Source organism: Ambystoma mexicanum, chromosome 6p (assembly GCF_040938575.1).
Source record: "Ambystoma mexicanum isolate Mex_15411 chromosome 6p, UKY_AmexF1_1, whole genome shotgun sequence".
Classification (NCBI taxonomy): Eukaryota; Metazoa; Chordata; class Amphibia; order Caudata; family Ambystomatidae; genus Ambystoma; species Ambystoma mexicanum.
In genome coordinates, this window is record NC_090935.1 from 907,399,420 (window position 1) to 907,422,204 (window position 22,785).

Below are 22,785 nucleotides of genomic sequence, written 5' to 3' on the forward strand. Positions count from 1 at the left end.
TGCAGGGATACTCTCTGCACTGTAGGGACCACCCTCGCCGGGTCGGTACCACCTGCCATAGCGGTCGCCCCAGAGGATATCGACGAAGCAGTCGACAGCATCTTTGGCTGCGCCTGATGAGCTGTGAGGCCTTCTTCTCTTCCTCCGGCCTTTGTTTCTCGGATTTCTCCCGTAACTTGGCTGGGGTAGAAGACTTCATCTTTGAGGAGGAACTCGATGGCAGGCTGGCTAAGGAGGTGGACGGCGACAGTGATTGCGGTCTATCCAACCTAGGACCCGCATCAGCGGCAAACCTGGCGGAATCGGTCTTGCGGTTCTTGGCCTTGTCTTGCATCCCCACAGATGGGGTGTCCTCAAAGCACTTCGACCTCGTCCCGGAGGGAGATCGCTTCTTGGACTGACGGTTCTGTGTGAGGCATGACCCTACTCGGAGTACAGGTCAGAAACCTTGCTCGACTTGAGGCATGCCGCCAGCCTGCTATAGCAGTCTTTATTCGTCTTCTTCGAGAAGTCCAGGCATACATCTCGCACCCATCCTCATTGTGGTCCGGGTGCAGGCAGTACAGACACTTTGGATGTTTGTCCGCCACAAAGACATTCCTTAACCCTCATTGGGTGCAGGACCTGAAAAGTGTCCTTCCCTCCTGTTTCTCCTCCGTAATGATCAGAGGGCGAAGTAGGCCCAAGATGGCCTTCCAGAAACGTTGACGAACAATCGGGGCGCGCAACTTCACCCACAATGGACCCTAATTGCCGGCCGATGAAGATAGGAGCACACAGGCTCTGATGGAACAAAAATAGAAGACCTTTCCGCAAAAAAACTGGAAAAAAGTACAAAATAGCTTGGAGAGCGACTCGCGGACTCCCAACATAGAAGTGTGCGATACAAATCTGAAGATGGCTGCCAAAAGCAGGGCTTGGGGAGAGGACAGTGATTGGATGGGGGCAGTAGGACTCAGAGGACAGTGATTGGTTTAGAGGAGAATACAGTTTTAAGGTGAAAGTGAAACTGTTTTTTCTTTTACGAAGTATTCCCAGCCTGACAACGGGGAATATTCATGAGCATGTGAATCCATGCCAGACCCCATGCTGAAGAACTATAGTCATCCATGAACTCAATGTTATTCCTCGTCTCAGTGTTTCTTGGGGAAGTGACATTGTCTATTCTGCAGACATATGTGGACATGTGTGGGGTTATTATGTCCTATGCAGGCTAACAGGGTGAGGGAGGTTGGGGATTAAGGGAATTTTACAGCGTTTCTCCCAAGGTGTCATGCCTCGTCCCATAGGGGCTTTCCCTCCCATGAGATCCACCTGCTGAGTACCACCCCAAGGGGACTATCCGGTAGTGGCCTCATCTCCCTGGCCTCACAGGAAGGCGCTTCCCCCAGGGAAAAAGTGACGACATCTGGAAATTCATCACACATCGCAAACACAACGCGAAAACATGCCGGGGGCCAGACAGTTGCCTCTGTCAGATGAAATAACTGCTTACTAATCGTTAGACACGGTTACTGTGTTTTTTCTGCAGCCATTTGGCGATTCATTTTTTATTTTTAACATAAATGTGTTATGCATTTGGGAAAGGGATTTTGGGTGCTGGGTGGCAGGGTGAGGTGGTGGGGATGGGTTAGATGGAGGGAAGCCCCCCAATGAGCCAACCTAATGTCAGGAATATTCTCCTGCCACCTGGTTTCTCTAAGGTTAGGCAAGGCTACCTTATTTGAGCTGTTGGTCTCACTACTCACACCAGATTCTGGCCTGAAGCCCCCAGCTGGCTTCTTATCAGCCTTAGTCTGTCTCTCAACCTGGTCTCTCCCAAGCTTCGGCTTAGGTGGCCCAGTCGTTTTTATCTAATATGATCGACAGATTTCGACTGGTGTTTTTACGAAAACATTTTGCTGATAAAAGTCATCGAAATGTGTTTCTTTTTTATTTTTGGTGCCCCCTCCCGTCAAGACCCTCCTCTCCCACCTTTTGTTTAGTGTTCCCAACACTTTATCTGCCCTTTCCCACCCCCCCAAAAAAGTTGGATTCTTTTTTTCCGCAAAGTGTTTTCGTAAAAACACCTGTCGAAAAAACAACTGTCGATGAAATGACGTTGTACAGCCTAGTCACCTCCTTCTCTGCCTCCTTAATCCTAGCTGGTGTCAATGGTTTGCTCTTCCGATTCTCCTTCTGTAGCTCTAATCCGTTTAACACCACTCTCTTTCAGGAACATAGGCTGTGCCTCTTTTTATACAGGTGCCGATTTATTGATTGGAACAATTATGTATCTCATTTATAATCTGTTCCTACATTGTTTTCATACTACATGATTCCCACTTGCGTAATGGTTCCCCTTCCTCCCCACTAATATGGCTGGAATTTGCAATTTCATGCAATTGCGATTGGCCCATGAATCAGCCTCAGTCACAGGTTACATGAACATGGTCCGAAATGTTGGAATCTGGGGGCATTAACATGGTGGCTATGGGACCCACTCCTCCAGTTTCCCTACGTTGATTTGCCTCTCCATTGCCAACGATAGATGCCATACAATTTTCAGTGCTGTGGTTCATGCAGGAGATTGGGGCACTGGCGTGTGCCATTTTCCAGCTCAATGCATGAATATGCGGTCATGTGCTGAGCAAATTAAAAAGGCACTTGCTGTTTCTGAATATGTCAAACAGTGATTCTGGGGCGATTTCCTTGAGGTTTTCTTTCTGGCAGTAGAGGACTGGAGATGGAGCCTTACTTCCCCACACAAAGCATATTTTGCTCTGATTGACAGTGTTTTCTCAATTCCTTTGTACATAATTTTACTCTTAGTTCATCCAATAAAGAACCCAGGGAGTGCTGCAGGTCCCTCCTCATATCCCCTCCAAGGGTTGCATCAAGGAGAGGGCTATCCCATACCCAAAGTTCCCAAGCCTATCCTCTTCTGGTGACAAACATGTAACCTCGTCACATTTTATAAAATGACATTTCATACAAACCGTTTGAACATTAAGACGCTGATTTATATTGTATAGACAAAATGAACACATCCTGAATATTAGTAATAATTAAGAATATATGAAACGTTACTGAATAATTTAAGACAGGATAGGCTAAATACATCTGAAATAATGCAGAAATGTTTTCCAACCTGAAGTGGCATTCGCAGCAGTTCTGGGGTCTGAAATTCAAGCATATTCTGGAATCGTAGTCGGCTAAACAAACGGAAACATATTCCAGGTCTACAGCGGCCTGCCCTGGGATAGTGAGAAATAACTTATGTTAGCTTGTAATTTGGGGTTTCATTTTATATACATTTCTTCTTGATATGATATGATAGTTTATTTATATAGCGCTTATACACAATGTGTTTCAAAGCGCTTCAAGGGAAGAAAAAAGGGAAAATACAATGAACATTCTTACAGGCCATGAACAGTAAGGATGTGATATTAACTATCAGACTCGGCCGCGTACTATGTGGCGAGCCAGTTGCAGTATGTTGCCAAATGGCTATCTGATGAAGAGACCTCCGAACACAGGTTGTTTGGGCGTGATTGTGCTCCTTTTTATTTGAAAGAAGTCATGTGGGCACCCAGAGCGGAAATGGGGGGGGCGCCCTAAAATGATGCTACTAGGGTGGAAGGTGTGGCGCAGGGCATGCCAAATGATGGGGGACCCGACCCATGCTCACCGCAGATGCCATTGGTAGTATTGACAGGGGCGGACGCTCAGCTGCGACTGATACTCCGGACCCGCTGGGAACCGGCTGGGGTGGCAACGATGGGGGACATCTGGCAGGAGGGCTCTAGTGTTACTTTTGAGGGGCTGCGGGAAGTAGCTGGCTTGCATGAAGGCCAGTACATTACGTACCACAGAATGGAACAGAGGATTAAGAGAACATGGCCAGAAACTGTGCTGGAGGGAGAATTGGATGCCGCCATAGACGTGATATATGATATAGCTGAGGGGGGTCATGAGATTTCCAGACTGTATGAGATGTTGATGTCTAAAGTGGGGAAGAAGGTCACGCAGTTGAGAATGTACTGGGAAACGGAGGTTAGGGCCCAAATGGGAGATGGGATGTGGGAAAGGGCGCAGGGGTATCATAAGAAGGTGTCTAGAAACACGAGGCTCAAACAGATACAGTTGTACATAACACACAGGGCTTACATGACGCCTTGGAGGATATCGAGGTTGGAGAATGCAGGTCGGCAAGCATGCCCCAAATGTGACAAAGAGAACGCGGGCATGGTGCATATGTTCTGGTCATGCCCGATCATAGAAAGATTCTGGAGGGGTGTAAAGGAGAAACTAGAAGGAAGAGGGGTCAAGATAGTAGTGGATACGGTGTGGGCTTGTCTGCTAGGGGGGTTCCCAAGACCACAGAAACTCAGGCACGTAAGCAAACTAAGGGACCTGGCTTATGTGCTAGCAAAAAGGAGGATTGCCATGGGATGGAAGTCATGCCATGTGCCGAGGATAGAGGTGTGGTGGAAAGACTTGCAAAAATGGGCAGAAGCCGAAACCACGGCATGGCAAGAAGCATGTAGCAATGGGGGGGGAGGAGGAGAATGAGTCCCTGATGGCCTGGAAATCACTGATAGCCGGACTGTTTGGGTCATTGGACGACCCGACTGAGCCTGTGGAGGAGGTGACCGAACCACAGGGTGTGGAAACTGAAAGTTCAATGCAATAGACTCGCAAGGGGGGTGGGGTAGGGGGAGTAGTGGTTAGGAAGTTAAAAAAGTGTATTGAAACTGTTGGAACATGCACTGTTTGTTTGGTTTATTGTTTGTTTGTTTGTAAAATTTAATAAAAACCTTTTTAAAAAAAAAACTATCAGACTCGGCCTGCCGACATTTCCGATAGTGCAAGAGCTAAGACATAGAGAAGGATGGGTGGGGGAGAGTGGGAAAGAAATGGAAACAGACAGGCGACTTCCGTACTAGGCCTGACAACATTTCTGGTAGAGCCGGAGAAAACAAAAGGTGAGGGAGAGGGGTGCAGAATGGGAGGGGAGGAACAAAACAAGCGACTATCGTACTAGGCCTGACAACATTTCAGATAGTGCTGGAGGGGCGGGGGGCACAAGTAAGTGGAGAGGGGACGGACGAGGTTGCCATCATACTAGGTCCAGGGACAATTCTGATAGAGTAGTGCATAGAAGAAAGTAAGGGGAGGAGGGGAGAGGAGAGAACAGAGAGTAAGCAGTCAAAAAGAGTGGAGAAGCAAGAGGGGAGAGCGAATACAATTGCAGAAGTCAGTAGTAACACATAATGTTGCAAGCCTGGATACACGATGAAGATGGGAACAGCATGATTCAGGGCCACCATGAAAAAGGGTGACGCACTGTGAATCAATGAAGTCCATAAAAGTCAAATCCAGCATTGGCCACAAGACGGTGATGGTGAAACCAGAATGTATCAGGACAGACTCCTGCAGAAGTAGGCTGGAGGAGCAGTGTAGAAGAATCAAGCAAAACAGGCAACACTTGTGTGCGAAAAAGGGGAGGCCCAAGGGAACATCACTGGGGAACCAATGGGGTGGGGATGGCTTGTGGGACAGATGGAGTAAACACATGTTGGTGCATGCTTACCTGCTGTCTGATCAGGGGTTCAGGCCCTGCATCCTCCTGGTCTGAACAGGTCCAAACAGAAATTGCCCTTTTCTTTGACTGTCCTTCGCTTCGGACACCCGGGCAAGAGCAGGGCTAAGAAGGTGGGCAGGGCTTAGGCCAGGTAACCAAGATCCACTTGGACCTGCTCCCCATCTGCAAAGGAAGAGAGGCTGGAGGGCTCCTTAAGTAAGGAAAAAGAGCAGCTACCAGGAAGGCACCAAGTGGGTAGGGCTTGCTAAGTGGGGAAAAAAGAGTGGCAACTAGGAAGGCACCAGGTGGGCGAGGCGTAGGCCAGGTGACCAAGATCCACTTGCACCTGCTCCCCATCTGCAAAGGAAAAGAGGCTGGTTGGCTCCAAAATAGGGAAAAAGAGCGGCAACCAATGCTGACCAGTCACGCCTCTCAAACTGAGTGAGCCAGCATGCTTGCAAGGGGTTAACTGCGAAGGCGTTTTTTCAGATATAAACATCTAGTTTTGCAAGAATCCCTGCGCAGCCTTTAGGAGTCAGGCACAGCCTTCCTCCACCACGCTCTGCGAGTCAGGTGCACTGATAACACAGGAATGTAGAAGGCGCATCCCAAAACAACGTAAACGGAGCCTGGGAGGCAAGACTGTTTGTTTTTAGTTGGAACTTTCCAGGCGAAAACATGTTTTCCTACATGGAAGGTTTGGCCTAGAAGATTCTCGAAGAGCTGGTACGTCATAATGATAGACATGCAGCCCCTAATAAGAGATCTTTACCTGGGCAAGTTAGGCGGGGACTCTTCCTGGGCTGTTTGAGAGAAGCGTGCACGTAGAAAACAGTGCCTGGACAACCAGCCAGCAATAGAGGGCAGAGGCTCCAGATGTCACATTCCCGCTCGTGTGCAGTGTTAGGCAGAAACCTGTGCAGTTCCCTTAGGGACCACTGCAAAAAGTTTAAGTCTACAGGAGTAAGCAGTAAACCCAATTGGTAGCAGTCTGCACCACCCAGATTTACCTGGTAGCTGTGGCTGAGCAGTCAGACTTCTCTCAAGAAGAGTTAGGCAGTATATAGAGTATACACAATAGGGCTAAAAATACAGTAGCACAAGCAAACACTGACCAGAGCTTTGGTATAAAAGTATCTAATTATTTATTTAAAAACACACTTGTAAAAATACACTGGCACTAATATGTCAAGCAAGTTCAAACACAGTCACTATAAGTATGTACACCTCCCTAGTTAGTTATTCGACAAGTCTAGGTTAAGACACCACTTATTTAGCAAAACAGAGGTGAGCGTGTAACCGTAGATGGCACTCCAATAATTTGTTAAAAAGGGAGAGAAAAAGCAGAATAGTAAAAAAACACAGTACCAACACTTTTAAGAAACCACAGCAAGTCAAGAAAGGCAGGGTCTACTGTAGAGCAAAAAGTTCATGGGCCAGGCCCACTCTTAGCAAGGCGGAATGTGCCCAAGATCACACAGTGGGAATGCACTCAAAGTCTTTGCAGAAAAGTCAAAAAGAGGTTGGATGAAGTTAGAAAGGTAATGTTAGCAGGTCCGAGGTCACCCCAGGATAGAGAGTCAAGGATTTACGGGACACCTTGGACAGTCTGTTGCAAGGGAGACCAGGCGGGACACAGTACCTGAAATGGTGAGAAAGCTCCAGCGGGGGCAGTTGTTCCCGGTAGTGGGTGCAAGTCGGGGCTTCGTCCAGAGGAAGAGAGGATCTCGACGTGGAGGAAAGCGGGAGGTCGTTGCACTGCCAGGGAAGAAACCAGCCGCAGAGTTTCCCGGTTAAAAGGTACGACCCTTTTATACGCGGTAGCGGTGAAGCGTGGCTATCCGGCCGCCGGGGTGCTTGGTACGGGCGATTCGACCACAAGAAGATCCAGGAAGGCAAAAAAGGCAAACTGGTTGGTCCCACCAGCTCAAGGGGAAGAAGACTCTCCTGGAAGAAGATCTCTTCTGTCGTCAGGGAAGTGGTGAGTTTCATACAGCAGGGCTCCACCGGTGGTGTCGTCGTTGTAGATGGCTCAGCTTCACCCCTCTTCGGATTCTTTAGGTCCTGTGGCGACTTCTGAAGTTCCAGTCCCCAAAGCCCTGCTTTTATGCAGAAAAACCTCCATTCAACAGCCTAGCTGTCACTCAAACATGCTAAGTGGTGAGCCGGCCGGCTCACCACTGGGCCAATCACACAAGAATACGACTTGAGTTGCCAAGGCAACTCAGTTCAAGGTGCCTAAACCCCCTCCCACACATCCTGTTGACCCCAGACAGAGTGGCACCAGTTGGAGGGCTTCTGTGGAGAAGCCCGCCAAAAAGTGGAACAAAGGGCTCGACTTGGGTTAGAGTTTCAGAGGCAAACACAAACGCCATTTTAAAACCGAGTCCTGGCAAAAAGACCCAACCGGGGAATAAATATTAAATAAATAACCCGGCGGTATCGTTAACATTGCACCAAAAACTGGTGCTTTTAAAATGAATGGGAAAATCCCATAGGAAATATTCTGGTGGAATATTTCGCGTGGTATCCACTGCCACCAGCCAGAAACTCGACAAGGGGGGACTGGACAGTGCCCCCTTGGAAAACAGACCCAGGGGCAATCGAACTACCCCTACCAGTACTTCCACAATATGATGGTTTGTACTGGTTCTGTTCACAATTTGAGACTAGTAAAGCCAAGGGTGACTTTACATGCCCTGGGAGACAGTAGTCAGTCTCAGGGTATGGAGTCTATGTTTGGGGGTCACTATGACATCCATGTGTTACTGCACTGAGGGTGCTATGTAACACATGTACCAAAAACACATGAAGCCCTATGGAGTAAGAGACCCCATAGCCCGTTAAAGGACATTCTCAAATCATGCCTAAGAGTGGGAGAAAAAGAGTCTCACTCTTAGCAGGAGAACAAAAAGAAACCCCAAAAATCCAGCAAAGCTGCTGGGGGACTCCCTAGGATTGGGAAATTTGCCTTAACAGAGAATTCTCCCTAACATGCAGACTTTCGGGGGCTAGGCCAGTCCCAGAGAGGTGCCGGGCACAGAGTGGCATGGGTCCTGAGTGTGATTCTATCGTATCGGCATCAACGATTCCTAGGAGCGTAAGAATAATTGCATATTCATCTGTGACTGATCATTTTTATTACTCAGCTTGTACTTTAATTCCCATACTATTGAAAAACTGCTGCCTGATTCTGATTAGTTTATGTAGTAAATAAATGCAAGCATAAAATCTTCTAAGTGAGTGGCTTTCTTCCAGACTGAGTTCATTGTGTCTCGCATAGTTTCTTACTTGTGAGGGAAGGTGATTAGGAGTTAAATTGCACTAAGGGCTGGCCCCAGGGGGGTGCTGTTTCCCTTTTCACTACATTTGGCGTAGTCGTCGGCAGGATTTGCGAGCACAATGCCTTTCTGGAAGAAAGAGGGGAAGGATGAATGCAATGAGGGGAATAGTGCACTCTATCACATTCCGGGGTGGCCGGTAATAAATGCATGGTCAGGTGTGGCAGACATTTTGCATCGGTACTCTGCACCCAGGGCATGGGACATACTTGAAAATGATTTTTCCCGGGTGGTAATTAGTGAGTGTTGGGAGAGTTTACCACTTGGGAAATGCCGAAGGGAGCAGAAAGCCACAGGAAACTTGGGCTGGTTGTTTCTGCAGGCGCTCCTAAAGTTGCACGATAAGGAATTGCTTAAGAATCCCAAATTTGGAAATTAACTGATGAGATTACCCTGCTCCAGGAGCAACAGATTATAATGAGGGAAACCCTGGAAACGTCCGTTAAGCGGGCTGATCAGATGGAGGATAGATGTGCCTCTTTAGCTGTGCATGTAGCCACGCACAAGCGCAGACAGCGGCGAGGCAATCCGTCAAAGATAAGAATTCGAGCATTAATTAGGAAAGATACATGGGATCCAAATGTGTGGTCTGGCGATGTAAGTGATAGTGAATCCGAATAGACATTTCACTGGTATGAGCCATTTGAAGTCAGAATCGCAAAGCTAGACGGTTCTGAGGGAGAGGAGCTGTAATGTGCTGCAAAGAAATGTGTTTATCCAGCGGTGCCATTAATCACTAACAAATCAAAAGGCCAAGCTGGCGGTGGAAACATTCAGAATACTAGAATTGTCCGCGATTATACACAGACAGAGCTTTTAGACATTGCCAAGTTGTTTAGACAAAGAGCAGGTGAACCGATTTTGAAGTGGTTTTTGGGAGTCTGGGACAACGGCAGCGATGATATCTTCTTAACCCCAGAAGAATTATTGAAGATGGGTTCAATCACTAGTAATGTAATGTTGGGACAGATGTTGCGCGGCGCGCTAGGGCAGCAAGGGTTGCATTCCTTGTTCAATTGGCTTCAGACTGCATTAATAACTTTGTCTGCAAGTCCTATGGACATGGAGGAAACTTGGGGGCCCTGGTACTCATTGCCTGAGGCTACAGAGCAGCTTTCGAGAGATGGGGTTACAGTGCGCGATGTACAGTGCAAATTTTGCAGGACCCGATATGGAGCTGTTTACGGCAGGGATGTGCGCGTGCTTATTGCGAAATGCCCCTGTCACATGAAAGGAGCATTGCTTTCATTGCTGGGTCCAGCGTAAGGTAAAGCAATTGGTGAGGTTGCACTGTTACTGGGGCAATTAGAAGGGCTGGATGTGCGCAAAGTCGTGCGCCTAGTGGCGGCGAGTAATGAGTCAGAGAAAAAGCTTGGCAAAAATGCAAAGTCTAAAGAGACAGCTGACACCATTAAAGTTACATGCAGGCAAACGTGGGCAGACCTGATAAAAGCAGGCATTCCAAAGGAAGAGATAGACGGTAGACCCACACCTATGCTGCTTGAGAAAATGAAAAAATGACAGAAGCGGGGGCCATGGAAAACTAGCCCTACTGCACCCCCTGAGGAAAATGTGTTGAAGCGCAAAGTGTGGGCAAAAATGTACCCTGGTTTGGCAAAGGACAAATGGGAGGTCCCAGTCCCCATTTTTTGATTGAAGGGCTGGCTCTGTCTTTGAAGTACGGTTAATAAAGAGAACCAGTCCCAGAGACAGACGCAGTTTTGTGCCACTTATATTGTATTTGAATGACAAAGTGAAACAGGTTTTGGCTCTATTAGCCCCCTCCGACTGCCACACTCCAAACAGAACTCCCATCGGGTCGGGGACAACAACCGCGTCGCTGATTTCGGATAGTGTTGCTAAGACCTTTTCCCAAAACGTGGCCAGCCTAGGACACTCCCAGAACATGTGTAAGTGGTCCGCGCCCTCTGCGCCGCAGCGAGGGCAGGGCCGTGGGCCAGATTGCGCAAATTCAGTGATCCTGCGCGCGGTGTAGTACAGCCTGTTCAACAGTTTGTACTGTATGGTGCGGTAACGGAAATTCAGGGAGACTCTGTTAGTGTGAGAGCACATCTTTGCCTATAGATGGTCGGTAATTTCCAACCCCAGTTCAGTCACCCAGTTGTCGCGGCCTCTGGAGGGTTGGGGTGGAGCAGCAGCCTGCAGGAGTCTGTAGAGTGAGGACACAACGCCGCGGGCACCGCCAGAATTGGCTATGTATGCAATCCCAGGGGAATCCGGGGGTTCCATGGGGAAGTCGGGCCAGGCATTTCGGAAGGCGGAACAGAGTCTGTAGAATTGGAGTAATTCCAGTGCTGAGCCAGAGTGGCCCGGTTTCCACGTCTGTGGTGTTATGAACTGTCCATCTGGGTAGAAGTCGGTTAGGGCAAGATATCCCAAAGTCTCCCAGTGCGGTCTTAGGGCTATGTCATGTGTGGGTTCCAGCCCAGGGAATCACCAGGCGGGGAGCCACTTGTAGTATGGATGTTGATCGGCGCATGCTTCAAACAGCCTACCCCAGGCTTGCACAGTAGACTGAACCGGGTCAATGGATGAGTCTGGCACGTACTGCTGGTGTAATATTGACATAGTGTTGGTACCTGCTGCAGCCAGGGTTTCCAGTTTGACGTGGGGCCGCGGGGAGGGCCCAGGGTATCAGTAGGAAGCGAACTGCTCCTGTGCCGAGACCCAGTCGCAGCATATCAGGCGTGGTAAACCCACCTTTGTCGTAGGGGACTGTCATATCGGACCATTTTTTGCGAACAGCGCCAGAATGCCACAGGAACTGGGCGCAAAGCTTATGTAAGTTTGTGAAGTAGCTCCTACCGGGCCAAATAGGTATGTTGGTAAATATGTACAGCAGTTTGGGGAGCAATATCATCTTTACAAGTGAAAGTCTCCCAGCTAGGGATAATGGAAGGGAGCGCCAGCGCATTATTTTGGTTTCGGCCTGCTCAGCTGCGGCCAGGTAGTTATCTTTCAGCATCGTGGCTTTGGTCATGGACACCTGAACGCCTAGGTACTTGATACCGTTAGGTGACCAACGGAGCGGGTATTCTGTAGTAGGTTGTGAAGTGGAGCTGGTGAAGGGGAAAAGCTCGGATTTAGTGTAGTTTATAGTGAATCCAGACTGTGTGCCTATACGGGTGATGTCACGCAGGATTGGGTCAAGGTGAGCCTCGGGGTCTCTAACGAAGAATAACACGTCATCTGCGTAAAGGGAAATAATTTACGGAGCGCCCTGCAGCCGAATCCCCTTACGCGAATGGTGCTCCCTGACATGGTCCGCCATTGGCTCGATAGCCAGGGCAAACAGGATCGGAGAGAACGGACAGCCCTGTCGGGTGCCTCGGGAAAGGAGGATCAGGCCGGAAGTCTGAGAATTGACACGGACCCTAGCCACAGGGGAGGTGTACAAGAGCTTGATATAAGCAATCATGTTGGGCCCTATGCCCATAGCTTCCAGTACTAGCCACATGTACTTACAGGACACCATATCAAAAGCCTTCTGGGCATCTAGTGTGACTGCGACCGCGCTCGTACCCTGATCAATTCATGACATAACATTAAGCAGCCTCCTAATATTGTGGGACGTGGACCTCCCGGGCACGAAACCTGACTGGTCATCGTGGACCATGTATGACATTACCGGAAGGAAGCGGTTGGCAATAACTTTGGCAAAGATTTTAGTGTCCAAATTCATCAGCGAGAGGGGCCTATAAGAGCCACACTCATCGCTGAGCTTACCGGGCTTGAGCAGAACTGTTATAACGGCCTCGCGCAATGTTGGGGGAAGGGACCCTGCCTGGAGCGACTCGTTCCATACCTCCAGTAGCCTGGGGGCCAAAATAGCCATATGCTCCTGGTAAAATTCTGCCGTTAGCCCATCGGGGCCCGGCGCCTTTCCTTTAGGGAAACTGGATATGGCCTCAACTATTTCGTCCAAAATGATTGGGGAATCGAGCTGGTCCCTGGTTGCGGAGGAGACATAGGTGGTAGGAATCTGTTCAAGTAAATCCCGCGTGCGGGAATCACTATGCTCGGGGGGGTTGAGAATATAGATCCGAATAGAAGTCTGTGAAGACATCCAGTATCTTCTGGTCGGACCACTGTACCTCACCCCGGCTGTATTTGATGCAAGAAATCTGGGATTCGCTTCACTCACCCCCTGCCAAGGCGGCCAAGGTTCTGCCGGGTCTGTCCCCCTCTCCGTACCTCCGTGCGGCCTGTGGGCGGCTGAAGTACTGCACTTCCCTATTGGCCTGGTCATTGAAAAATTGAAGCTCTTCGTTAATTTGTGAGAGGACCGCAGGGTCGGTTGAGGTCGGGTGTGTTCGCTCTAGGTCTCGTAGCTTGGCTTCGGAGCGGGTGAGAGCTGCTCTTATGGTCTTAAGGACTCCCACCTCTCTAGAAATTGACATTCCCCTAATAAAGGCTTTAAAGGCATCCCAGCGGACCCCCAGAGTGGTGGACTGGGGTGTATTATACTCAAAGTAGGACTGGATATCAGCAAGGATGTCTGCCTTAAAAATAATGTCCTGCAGGGCGGTCGACTTAAATCTCCATGCGTGGGCGGTAGGGGCCGGCATGCCCAGTTCCAGGGATATCAAGACCGGTGAATGATCTGAGAGGGTGCAGGCAAGTATCTGCGTTTCGGTGACTCTGCCTAGCATTGTACTTGACAGTAGAAACATGTCAATCCTAGCAGATCTGTCGTGGACCGAGGAGTAGTGGGTGTACTCACGTGATTGTGGGTGCAATGCCCTCCATACATCACGGATGTCGAGTGTTTTACAATGTGCCAAAAGCCTGCGCGCTGCGCTGGACAGGGGCCTAGGGGCCACGCCCGTCCTGTCTAGTATAGTATAGTGTCCAGGATTAAATTCATGTCCCCCCCAGATGATTTGCACCCCCACATATCCGAGCAATATGGATACCACCAGGTCTATGAAGTCAGGGGAGTCTACATTGGGGCCATAGGTGTTTACTAACAGGTATTCACTGTTAGCTATCGCACAGTGCAATATAATGCATCTCCCCTCCGGGTCCACATAACTCTTGTGGAGGACAAACATAAGTGATTTGTGAACCATTGTCAACACCCCTCTGGCCCGGGTGGAGTACGAAGTGTAGTATCTGTGGGGCCCCCATGCTGGTGCCATACTCCTGATCAGAGGGCCCATGGAGAGTGTCTCCTGCAGGAGTATTATTTTGCAGCCGTGTCTGTTGGCGTAGGACATAATCATACGAGCCTTGGTGTAGTTGCTCAAGCCCCGTATATTCCAAGACATTACTGTAACGGGCATTTCAAGAGACTAGTGTACATCCCACCACTGTTGTCGTAAAGTATATTTACGGCGGTAACCGCCAGCGTACTGGGCCCCCGATGTCCCGTGATCTGCCAGGCTGCCTCTGCCTTTTCCAATAACAATACCCAATCCAACCCCCTCCCCCTCCCGCACCACCTCCTCCCGGCAGGCAGTGTGTCCCACCTCCCCGCTCCCTTCAAAACCAAAACGCCCCATGGAACAGGGGAAAACATTCGGAGCCCAACGTGGGCCCGCTTCAGTTGTGGCCCAACCGGGGCCAAAACCCAACATCAAGTCAACAAGACCAAACCTTGCAATTGCAGTGTGGAGCGCTGTTGCCGTGCAGGACATTCAAGCAGATAGTAATGACATATAATGACATACCATTATAATGTCCTGCGGTACGTTGAACAGACATTGGCAAAGTAGCGAGACCCGACCCGCAAACCATGAGATAGAATAGAGAGGGTATAGCCAAATGGCCAGAATCCCAGAACCCAGGGAGGCAGGGATCAGGCATGTGGGTGCAGGCAATAAAATCACCAGTGCCAGGACAAGGCCATAAAAGCAAATAGGGAAGGAACGGCAGGGAACCACCCATGGGCACCAGTGGTAAGCTCATCAAGTCCGTTCATCTCAGGCGACAGATGCCTACATGAAGGCGAACCAATATGTTACATTGCTATCAACACATAGATGAGTCAAATAATAATGAGCATGGTAATGAGATACGAGATAAGTAGGGAAAGGGACAGGGAGCACAGTCAGTATAGGAAGACATTTGTGAGACAGCCTCCCTGCAAGGGGACGATGGGTATGCAATCTGTCTCAGTAGCCAAGAGTTCAAGTGTAAGTCATTGCTATGTGCACATCAATAAGCGAAATACATCAGACAGAGCAAGCAAAGGAAAAGGGTGAACATGGATCAATCGTCCTCAGCGGGGGCGTCCCCAGCGTTGGGAAGAGGGATTTGTGATTCGATAAACTTCACCACTTCATCGGGGAGAGTGAAAAAATTGAGTTTACCATTATGAGTGATCTTGAGGCGGGCCGGAAACAGTATAGCATAGGGTACGTTGCGTTCTCTAAGCAGCTTTTTGACGCCTAGAAACTGGAGCCTCTCTTGCTGTACTCCCACCGAGAAATCAGGGAAGATCCGGATGGTGTGGCCCTCCAGGCGTAGTTCCCCCTTTTCACGTGCCAGGCGCAGGATAAGGTCTCTGTCGCGGTAATTCAAGATCCGAGCAATGATGGGCCTGGGGAAGTCCCCTGGCTTCGGTCGCGGAGATAGGGCCCGATGAGCACGCTCAACCGTGAAATATGGCGACAGGGCTGGGTTACCAAGCAGGTCTTTAAGTAAGTTCTCGACCGCGTCTTCCATGCGGCCTTTAAGAGCGGTTTCGGGAACACCAACCAGGCGAAGGTTGTTCCGGCGCGAGCGAGACTCCAAATCATCACACTTCGCCATTACGGTCTTCATATCCCGAGAGAGAGAGAGGCAACTGTGGCCTGAAGCATATGTATTTCGTCCTCATTTGCAGAGATCCTGTTCTCGACATCAGTGATTCTGGTCCCAGCCTGGTCGACTCTGGTTTTCAGGGAGGCAAACATTGGCGTTTATGTCATCTAGTTTCTCGTGAAAGGAGGCAAAGTTCTTGGCCATTGATTCCACCAAAGTGGTTAAGTCCAGTGCTATAGAGTTGGAGTGTGGGACGGCCTCTGGCTCCCACTGCGTGGACTATGTGTGGGCCGCTTCAGCCCTAGTGACAGATGTGGTGAATTTATCCATGGCAGCCCCCTTACCCGCTCCGCGGGACCTGTTAGGCATCGCCGATGAGTGTGAGAGTATTGGAGCAGAGCGCTTAATGGGGTCAGGGGTGGCCGGGAGGCACCAGTACCGCCAGTGATAGTTCGTAAGAGTGGAGGCCACAGTGGTTATGAGCAGCCAGGCAAATTTAGCAAGGGATGGCCATGGCGGTGCAGGAGTTGTACTGGAGGGACAAGACGCAGGGGGCCCGGAAGGGCGAGCCACCGCAGACAAACAATGGAGTGGTAGGGCAAGACAATGGTCCCCACGTTCTCTGATTAGAGGTGGCAGCCAGCAAGATCGCCACGCCGGCGCTTCCCAGCGGTCCGCCACCACTGGTAGCCCGAAGGAGGAGTGAATGAAGTCTGCCCAGTGAGTTAAAAGGCCAGCAGAGTACCAGATTCTGTGGCAGAGACAGGCTACAGCCTCGGGTATGGCCTGCGGCGGTCACACCAGTTGAGGCCTCCCCCCAGGCAGGATCAGTGTGTAACTACGGGCGGATAGATGGGCCAGAAGCACAGAAGTTAGCGGGCGCCACACGGGCCCTGGGGCACCCCCGCAATGGATGGCAGAGTGAAGAGGGTTCATTCAGTAATGAGGCCCACAGGCATGGGGCACGCCACCAGGCCACCGATCGCATCCCCCGCTCCTCACCTTAAACGTGGCTTCTCTGGAGGAAAGCAGGGGGGCCAAGTCCGCCTCCAGGTGTCTGCCGCCGATCGGGGAAGCGCACCTCGCGGCCGCCGATGTCCATCCATCCCGTGGAGTACAGGCGGAGAGGAGATCCCCCCCACCAGGACGGGGGCCGCAGCGGTCGGGCAGAAGCAGGCCGTGGATCCGAGAGGGCGGGAGGGGCGGACAACCACTCCGCAAGTCCAGAATGAGCCGCCTCCACAGGAGGCACTAGTCAGGCAGTAGCCGGGCTCCCACATGGAGTCAACGACGCAACCCCAGGCCCTGGCCAGCCAGCCCGCGAGGCAAGGTACGCCTCCACTCGGCCCCGGCGCCAGGTCCCCCCCAGGGCAGCACCAGACCCCGGCGGCAAGCGGCTCAAGCGGGACCAGAGGCGCAGCCGGAACAGATCGGGAGGAGCAAGGGCGGGTGTCGCGGGTGATGGTCGGCAGCAGCAGCGACGCCAGGCTCGGGGCGGCCAGTTTCAAGGGAGGGCCCTAAAGCTCACAGAGCCGGCAGGATGAATCAATCACCGTAAGTCTGGTCCCCAGTCACCGAAAACAGCTCAAACTTGGGGCGCTCAGTTGAAAGGGAGTCAGCTGTCGCCCACCAAGAATTCAGTGCATTCAGATGAAGTACACTGCAGATGCAATCAGATTTCCTTCGTGTCAGCACGGAGCCCAAGGACTAAGCAGCCATCTTGGGCTGATCCACAGCGCCACCCTGTTGCAAAAGGCTTTAATGTAAAGATGTCAATTTGCAAGGGATTGCCTTTCACAGCAAATGTCCTGATTGCAGACATACCCAAGTACATACTAGGGATGGATGTGTTGTTGGGAAAGAGTGTGACAACAGATTTGGGTGAATTTGTGTTTGGCAACCGACAACTCCATGTAAGAGTGGTTAACCCCGTGGTGGTTGGGCATGCAAAATGGTCCCCCTTGCATGTACCTCCTCCTGCTGAGCCAGTGTGCGTGAAATAGTACAGGCTGCCAGGAGGGCACAAAGAGATTGGTGAAACTATTGAGTCATTGGTGAAAGCTGGCATAATGAGGCCGGCAGTCAGTCGATTCAACTCTCTGGTCTGGCCCATCCGCCGCCCAGATGGGGCGTGGCGCCTAACAAATGATTGTCGCGCCTTGAACAAGAAGGTGCCACCTTTGGCCGTGCCAGACATGATTACTCTAATTGAAAACCTTACGAGAGAAGTGGGTGAATGGCATGTGGTCCTTGATTTGGCCAATGCATTTTTCTCCATTGATATTGATGCTGAATCACAAGACCAATTTGCTATAACTTGGGGAGACAGACAATTTACGTTTACTAAATTACCCCAGGGGTATTTGCATTGTCCCACTCTGTGTCATGGATTGATTGCCAGAGACTTGAAGATGGTGCAGTTGGATGACGTTATGTTGCCCACTATATCAACGACGACATGCTAACCAGTGTTGAGAAAGAACATGTGGAAAAAGCTGCTGAAAAGTTGATCACACATATGCAAAACCGGGGGTAGGCCATAAATCCCAAGAAAGTACAGGGGCCCGCTCAAGAGGTGACATTTTTAGGTACAATCTGGTCTGGTTCAGTTAAGAAAATCCCTGAACATGTGATTGGTATGGTACAACAGATGAGTCAACCAGCAAATAAAAAAGAGGCACAAAGATTCATCGGTTAATGGGTTTTTTGGAGAAATCACATACCTCATTTAAGCCTGATACTGAAACCAATCTACAAAGTCACAAAAAGAAACAAATTACATGGGGCCTAGATCAACAGTCTGCTTTTCAGCAGGCTAAGGACGCTTTGCAGAATGCCATTACCCAGGGCCCCATGACGGAAACTGATCCTTTTGAACTGGAAATTCTTGTCTACAGTGATGTTGCTGTGTGGAGCTTGTGGCAAAAGCAAGGACAGAAAAGAGTGCTGCAAGGTTTTTGGGCAAGAAAACTCACAGATCCTATGACAAGATATACTCTGCTTGAAAAACAAGTTGCTGCAGTGTACTAGGCTCTAGTTGAGACTGAAAGAATCACAGGCGAGCAACCAGTGACAATTTGCACACAAATTCCGATCATGGGCTGGGTGCCCGACACTGCTGTAGGCGGAAAGAGTGGCAGGGCGCAAGACGCCACTCATGTCAGATGGAAATGGTACTTACAGCAACGTGCAAAAGCTGGCCGCACAGGGATTTCCAGACTGCAAGAACAAATGCTGGAGGCAGTGAATCTGGAAGCAATGCCTGAAGCGAGCACCCCAGTTGCGTTGCCAGAATCTCCCTTCAAAGTTTCACCCGTCTATGATACATTGACGAAGGAAGAACAGAAGTCTGCATGGTTCACAGACGGCACGGCAAAGTATGATAAAGAGCAAAGACACTGGCAAGCTGTTGCATTCCAGCCCCACGAGAAACACTGCTGATGAGAGGTGTGGGAGGATCCAGTCAATATGCTGAACTGCAGGCGGTGGCCTCCGTGATTGAACAGGTGAAAGAGACAGAGACTGCATACATATACACGGACAGTTGGGCCACATATCAAGGCCTGACGCATTGGGCACCGGCATGAAGAAGAGACGGCTGGCAGATTAAAAACACTCCGATCTGGGGAGGGCCTGACATCTGGGAAGAGATGTGGCGCAAAGGTGAAAGGTGCAAAATCTGCATTGGGCATGCCAATGCACACATGCCCCCTGACACCTCACTGGCTGCACTGTTCAACAACGAAGTGGATCAAATGGCAAAGATTCGCCCAGTGACAACACCTGAAGAAGCTGAGGTATTGCAAGGAATGGCAGACTGGGCACACCAAACTTCAGGGCATTTAGGGCAACTTGGAACCTATGAATGGGCTAAGAGGAGACAATTGCCCATTACCATGGATCATGCCAAGCAAGCTGCCTCCCACTGTTCTGTGTGCTGCGAAGTAAAGCACTATCCGCTGAAGTGGAAGCCTCAAGGCCCTTTGAGAAGAGGTGAAAGAGCTGCTAGCGTATGGCAAGTTGACTATATTGGCCCTTTGCAGCCCGAAAATGGGAAGCATTATGTGTTGACCATGGTAGACACATATTCTGGACTGCTGTTAGCCTATACAGTCGCCCATGCAGATCAATGGGCTACCTTGCAAGGGATGGAATACCTCATCAGGCACTATGGTATTCCAGATGAAATTCAATCAGATCAAGGCAGCCATTTTTCCGGATATAATGTGCAGAACTGGGCGCTGGGACAAGGCATCAAATGGACACTGCACATCAGTCGGTATCCGGAAGCTTCTGCTCTGGTGGAACGTAGCAACGGACTGCTCAAGCAACAAATAAAGAAACTGACTAAGACTCACACTCTCAAGGGGTAGTCCAAACACCTGGCGCAAGCACTGTTTGAACTGAACAATCGTCCGTTGGGAAACCGGCAGACACCCTTCGTGAGACTGACAAGTGAGAAGGTGGAATCCACAAAGACTCTTATTGTGTGGAAAACAGAAATAAGCAAAGCTGCCTGTACAAGCTACTGGGGGCAGCATTGGACTTGATTTATCTACCTATGAAGATGATGTGATACCGGCAGGGCAAACCAAATCCATATCGCAGGGTATTGGCATCAAATTGCCGGCTGGCACTTATGGACGCATTGCTGCACGATCCAGCCTGGCAAAGAAAGGCATTGACATTTTGGGAGGTGTGATTGATCCTGATTATCAAGGGACTGTTTCGGTACTTTTACATAACACTGGTGCATTTGAGGTACCATTAACCAAATATGACCGAATTGCACAATTGATTTGTGAGCAAGCAGTTGTTCCCCACGTGATTGAAAGTAAACAAGCCCCAGACACCACGCAGAGGGGTGAGGGTGGTTTTGGTAGCACAGGGAAAAAGGTGTGGGTCCACCATCCAAACAAAAAGCCTGAGGCTGGGGAAGTGCTGAGTCAAGGTGTTGGAAGTACTTATGTTGTACTATTGCAGAATTCTGACATGCCTGTTTATATCCCTGATATCCCTGCTACTAGTCTCACGGCACAAACGTAGTGCCACATGACAGGGATGGGACTTGCCTTGCTGTGGGTACTCCTGACCTGCCAAGCAAACGCTTTCTCTGTAAAGAATGGGTTGATGCAAGACGCTACATGGACTCTGAGAAACACATGCATTACACCTGATGCTCCAGTCATGCTTGATGATAACAATCGCACCGCAACCTGTGAGCAAAGCGCTACAAATGAGTATCCACATGGAACTGCTAAAGTACTGGCTTGGCACATTGTCGGACACCTTTTGTCACTGACCCATATGACTGGTGTTTATGAAATTCTAGGTCCAAATGTTTCAGTGAATGGATCCAACAATTTGTTTGATGTTTCATGTTTCTTCTGACCCAAGGACTGCAGCGAGTGTACTCGCCAAGCTTTTGTGGACTATAACTTGACAAAATGCATTTCATACAATTGTGCAACGAAACAACCACTGCCGGATGGTAGTATGGTGTTTGTATCTAAAACTAACATTGTATATGGCAGGCATGCCACCTGGAGAATGGTGTATGGTGTACAAAAGGTAGAAACTGTGCACATGCTAGATTTTCCAGTAGTAAGACAACGTTTTAATTGTAGGCCCGTAATGCACACCTCTATTATTACTGAAGTACACTTACATAAAGATTTGTCACGAGGCAATGTTTCATTATTACAAACAAGCTACTACAAATGGAGTACATTTTTGTGGCCCATCACCACATTGCACGTAGCTAGGGGGCTAGATTCATTGATTGCGGGAGCAGCAGAGGTGGGAACGGGAGCTTTAAACGCATCTGACATAGAAATTATGCGCAATAAGTTAGCCACCATGGGTTCTGATGCCAGTGCCGCCATAAAACTTTGGGCACAGTGGGGCCCATTGATAAGCCCTACCCTGCGAAACGCTGCTCAAAGTATTGGCAACAATTGGAGATGGCAGAACTTTAGCTATGAAGACATAGGGCAGGTCAACAAGACTAGACACCCGATGCATTTTATGGCAACCCTTGTTAAATCAGCAGGTGTTGGCTTTTCGTTCCGAGTGGGGGTGACTATCCTCAACCCAATGGCACACAGAGCTACAGTTACCAGCAAACATATGGATTAAACCGCTTGCTTTTGATTGCATGAATAACACATGCCACGCTTTAATGCAAGTTAGTAGAACTGCTTATGCTTTGGAAATATGGTGCCCTTTCATAGTCTTGCCTATGAAAATAAATGGCTCCTGGTGGGTTCCGCAAATACAAGGAAAATGGTTAGACAGCCAAAACTACACCATCCACAGTCATACCTGCATGCCCTGGGATCATGGATGAGTGTGTCCCCGAACTGGGAGGATTCCGGTCCCATGCATGCATCCCATAGCAGGGGAGTGTACCTGGATGCAGTACCACATTAATGGGACTGACATTTTCCAGATAGATCAGCATAAGGCCTGTATAGTTACTAATCATTCCTTGCTTATTAACAATTATAGGTTGCTGGGGAACCCTCAAGTATTTTGCGTAGATCAGGTTGTGACTATCTTAGACATTGTTACTCACACCTTATATTCATTGACCCGGTGGTCTCGCACCACTCTGCATGCCGAGCTCACGCATCTGCTTAACTGGACTCTACCCTTTGTGGTAATTACTGCCAGGCTTCAAGCTATAAGACAATTTGCTCAAGCCGCTTGGAAAGATTTCCAAACGTTAGCTACCTCGGTTATCTCTGCAGAGTGCAAAATGATGATAAACAGGAATCAATTAATCAAAACTGCTGATCATCTGCAATCAGTTACTACTCACCACTGGTGGGATGTATTCACTGGATGCTCGCCCTCCACCACAAAGCTGCTTAATATAATGTTGCATCCATTGCTGTGGCTGATGATTTCCCTAATGCTAATTGCTATAGTTTTCATTGGGCTTTTGCGCAGAATGACTTTCCTCTATAATAGAATGACTGCGCTAGAAAAACGTTTGATCGGCCTACAGCACACCGTACATGCTTCTAGATCCTGGGACTGAGTCAGCATTTTCAGGCCTCCCTTCGAAAGGGGTGGAATGTAGTAGAAAGCATCTAGGCACTTGCG

At 49.6% G+C, this 22,785-nt stretch overlaps 1 protein-coding gene across 4 annotated transcripts in view; it reads right to left on the minus strand.

Moving 5' to 3' along the window:
• Positions 1-22,785, minus strand: part of YTHDC2 (YTH N6-methyladenosine RNA binding protein C2) — a 2,707,399-nt gene that overhangs the window by 961,911 nt on the left and 1,722,703 nt on the right. For all 4 annotated transcript variants that reach the window (XM_069625524.1, XM_069625523.1, XM_069625522.1 and 1 more), the window contains exon 19: positions 3,131-3,236. In XM_069625524.1, coding sequence (XP_069481625.1) covers positions 3,131-3,236 — 106 coding nt within the window. The remainder of the gene's footprint in view (positions 1-3,130; positions 3,237-22,785) is intronic.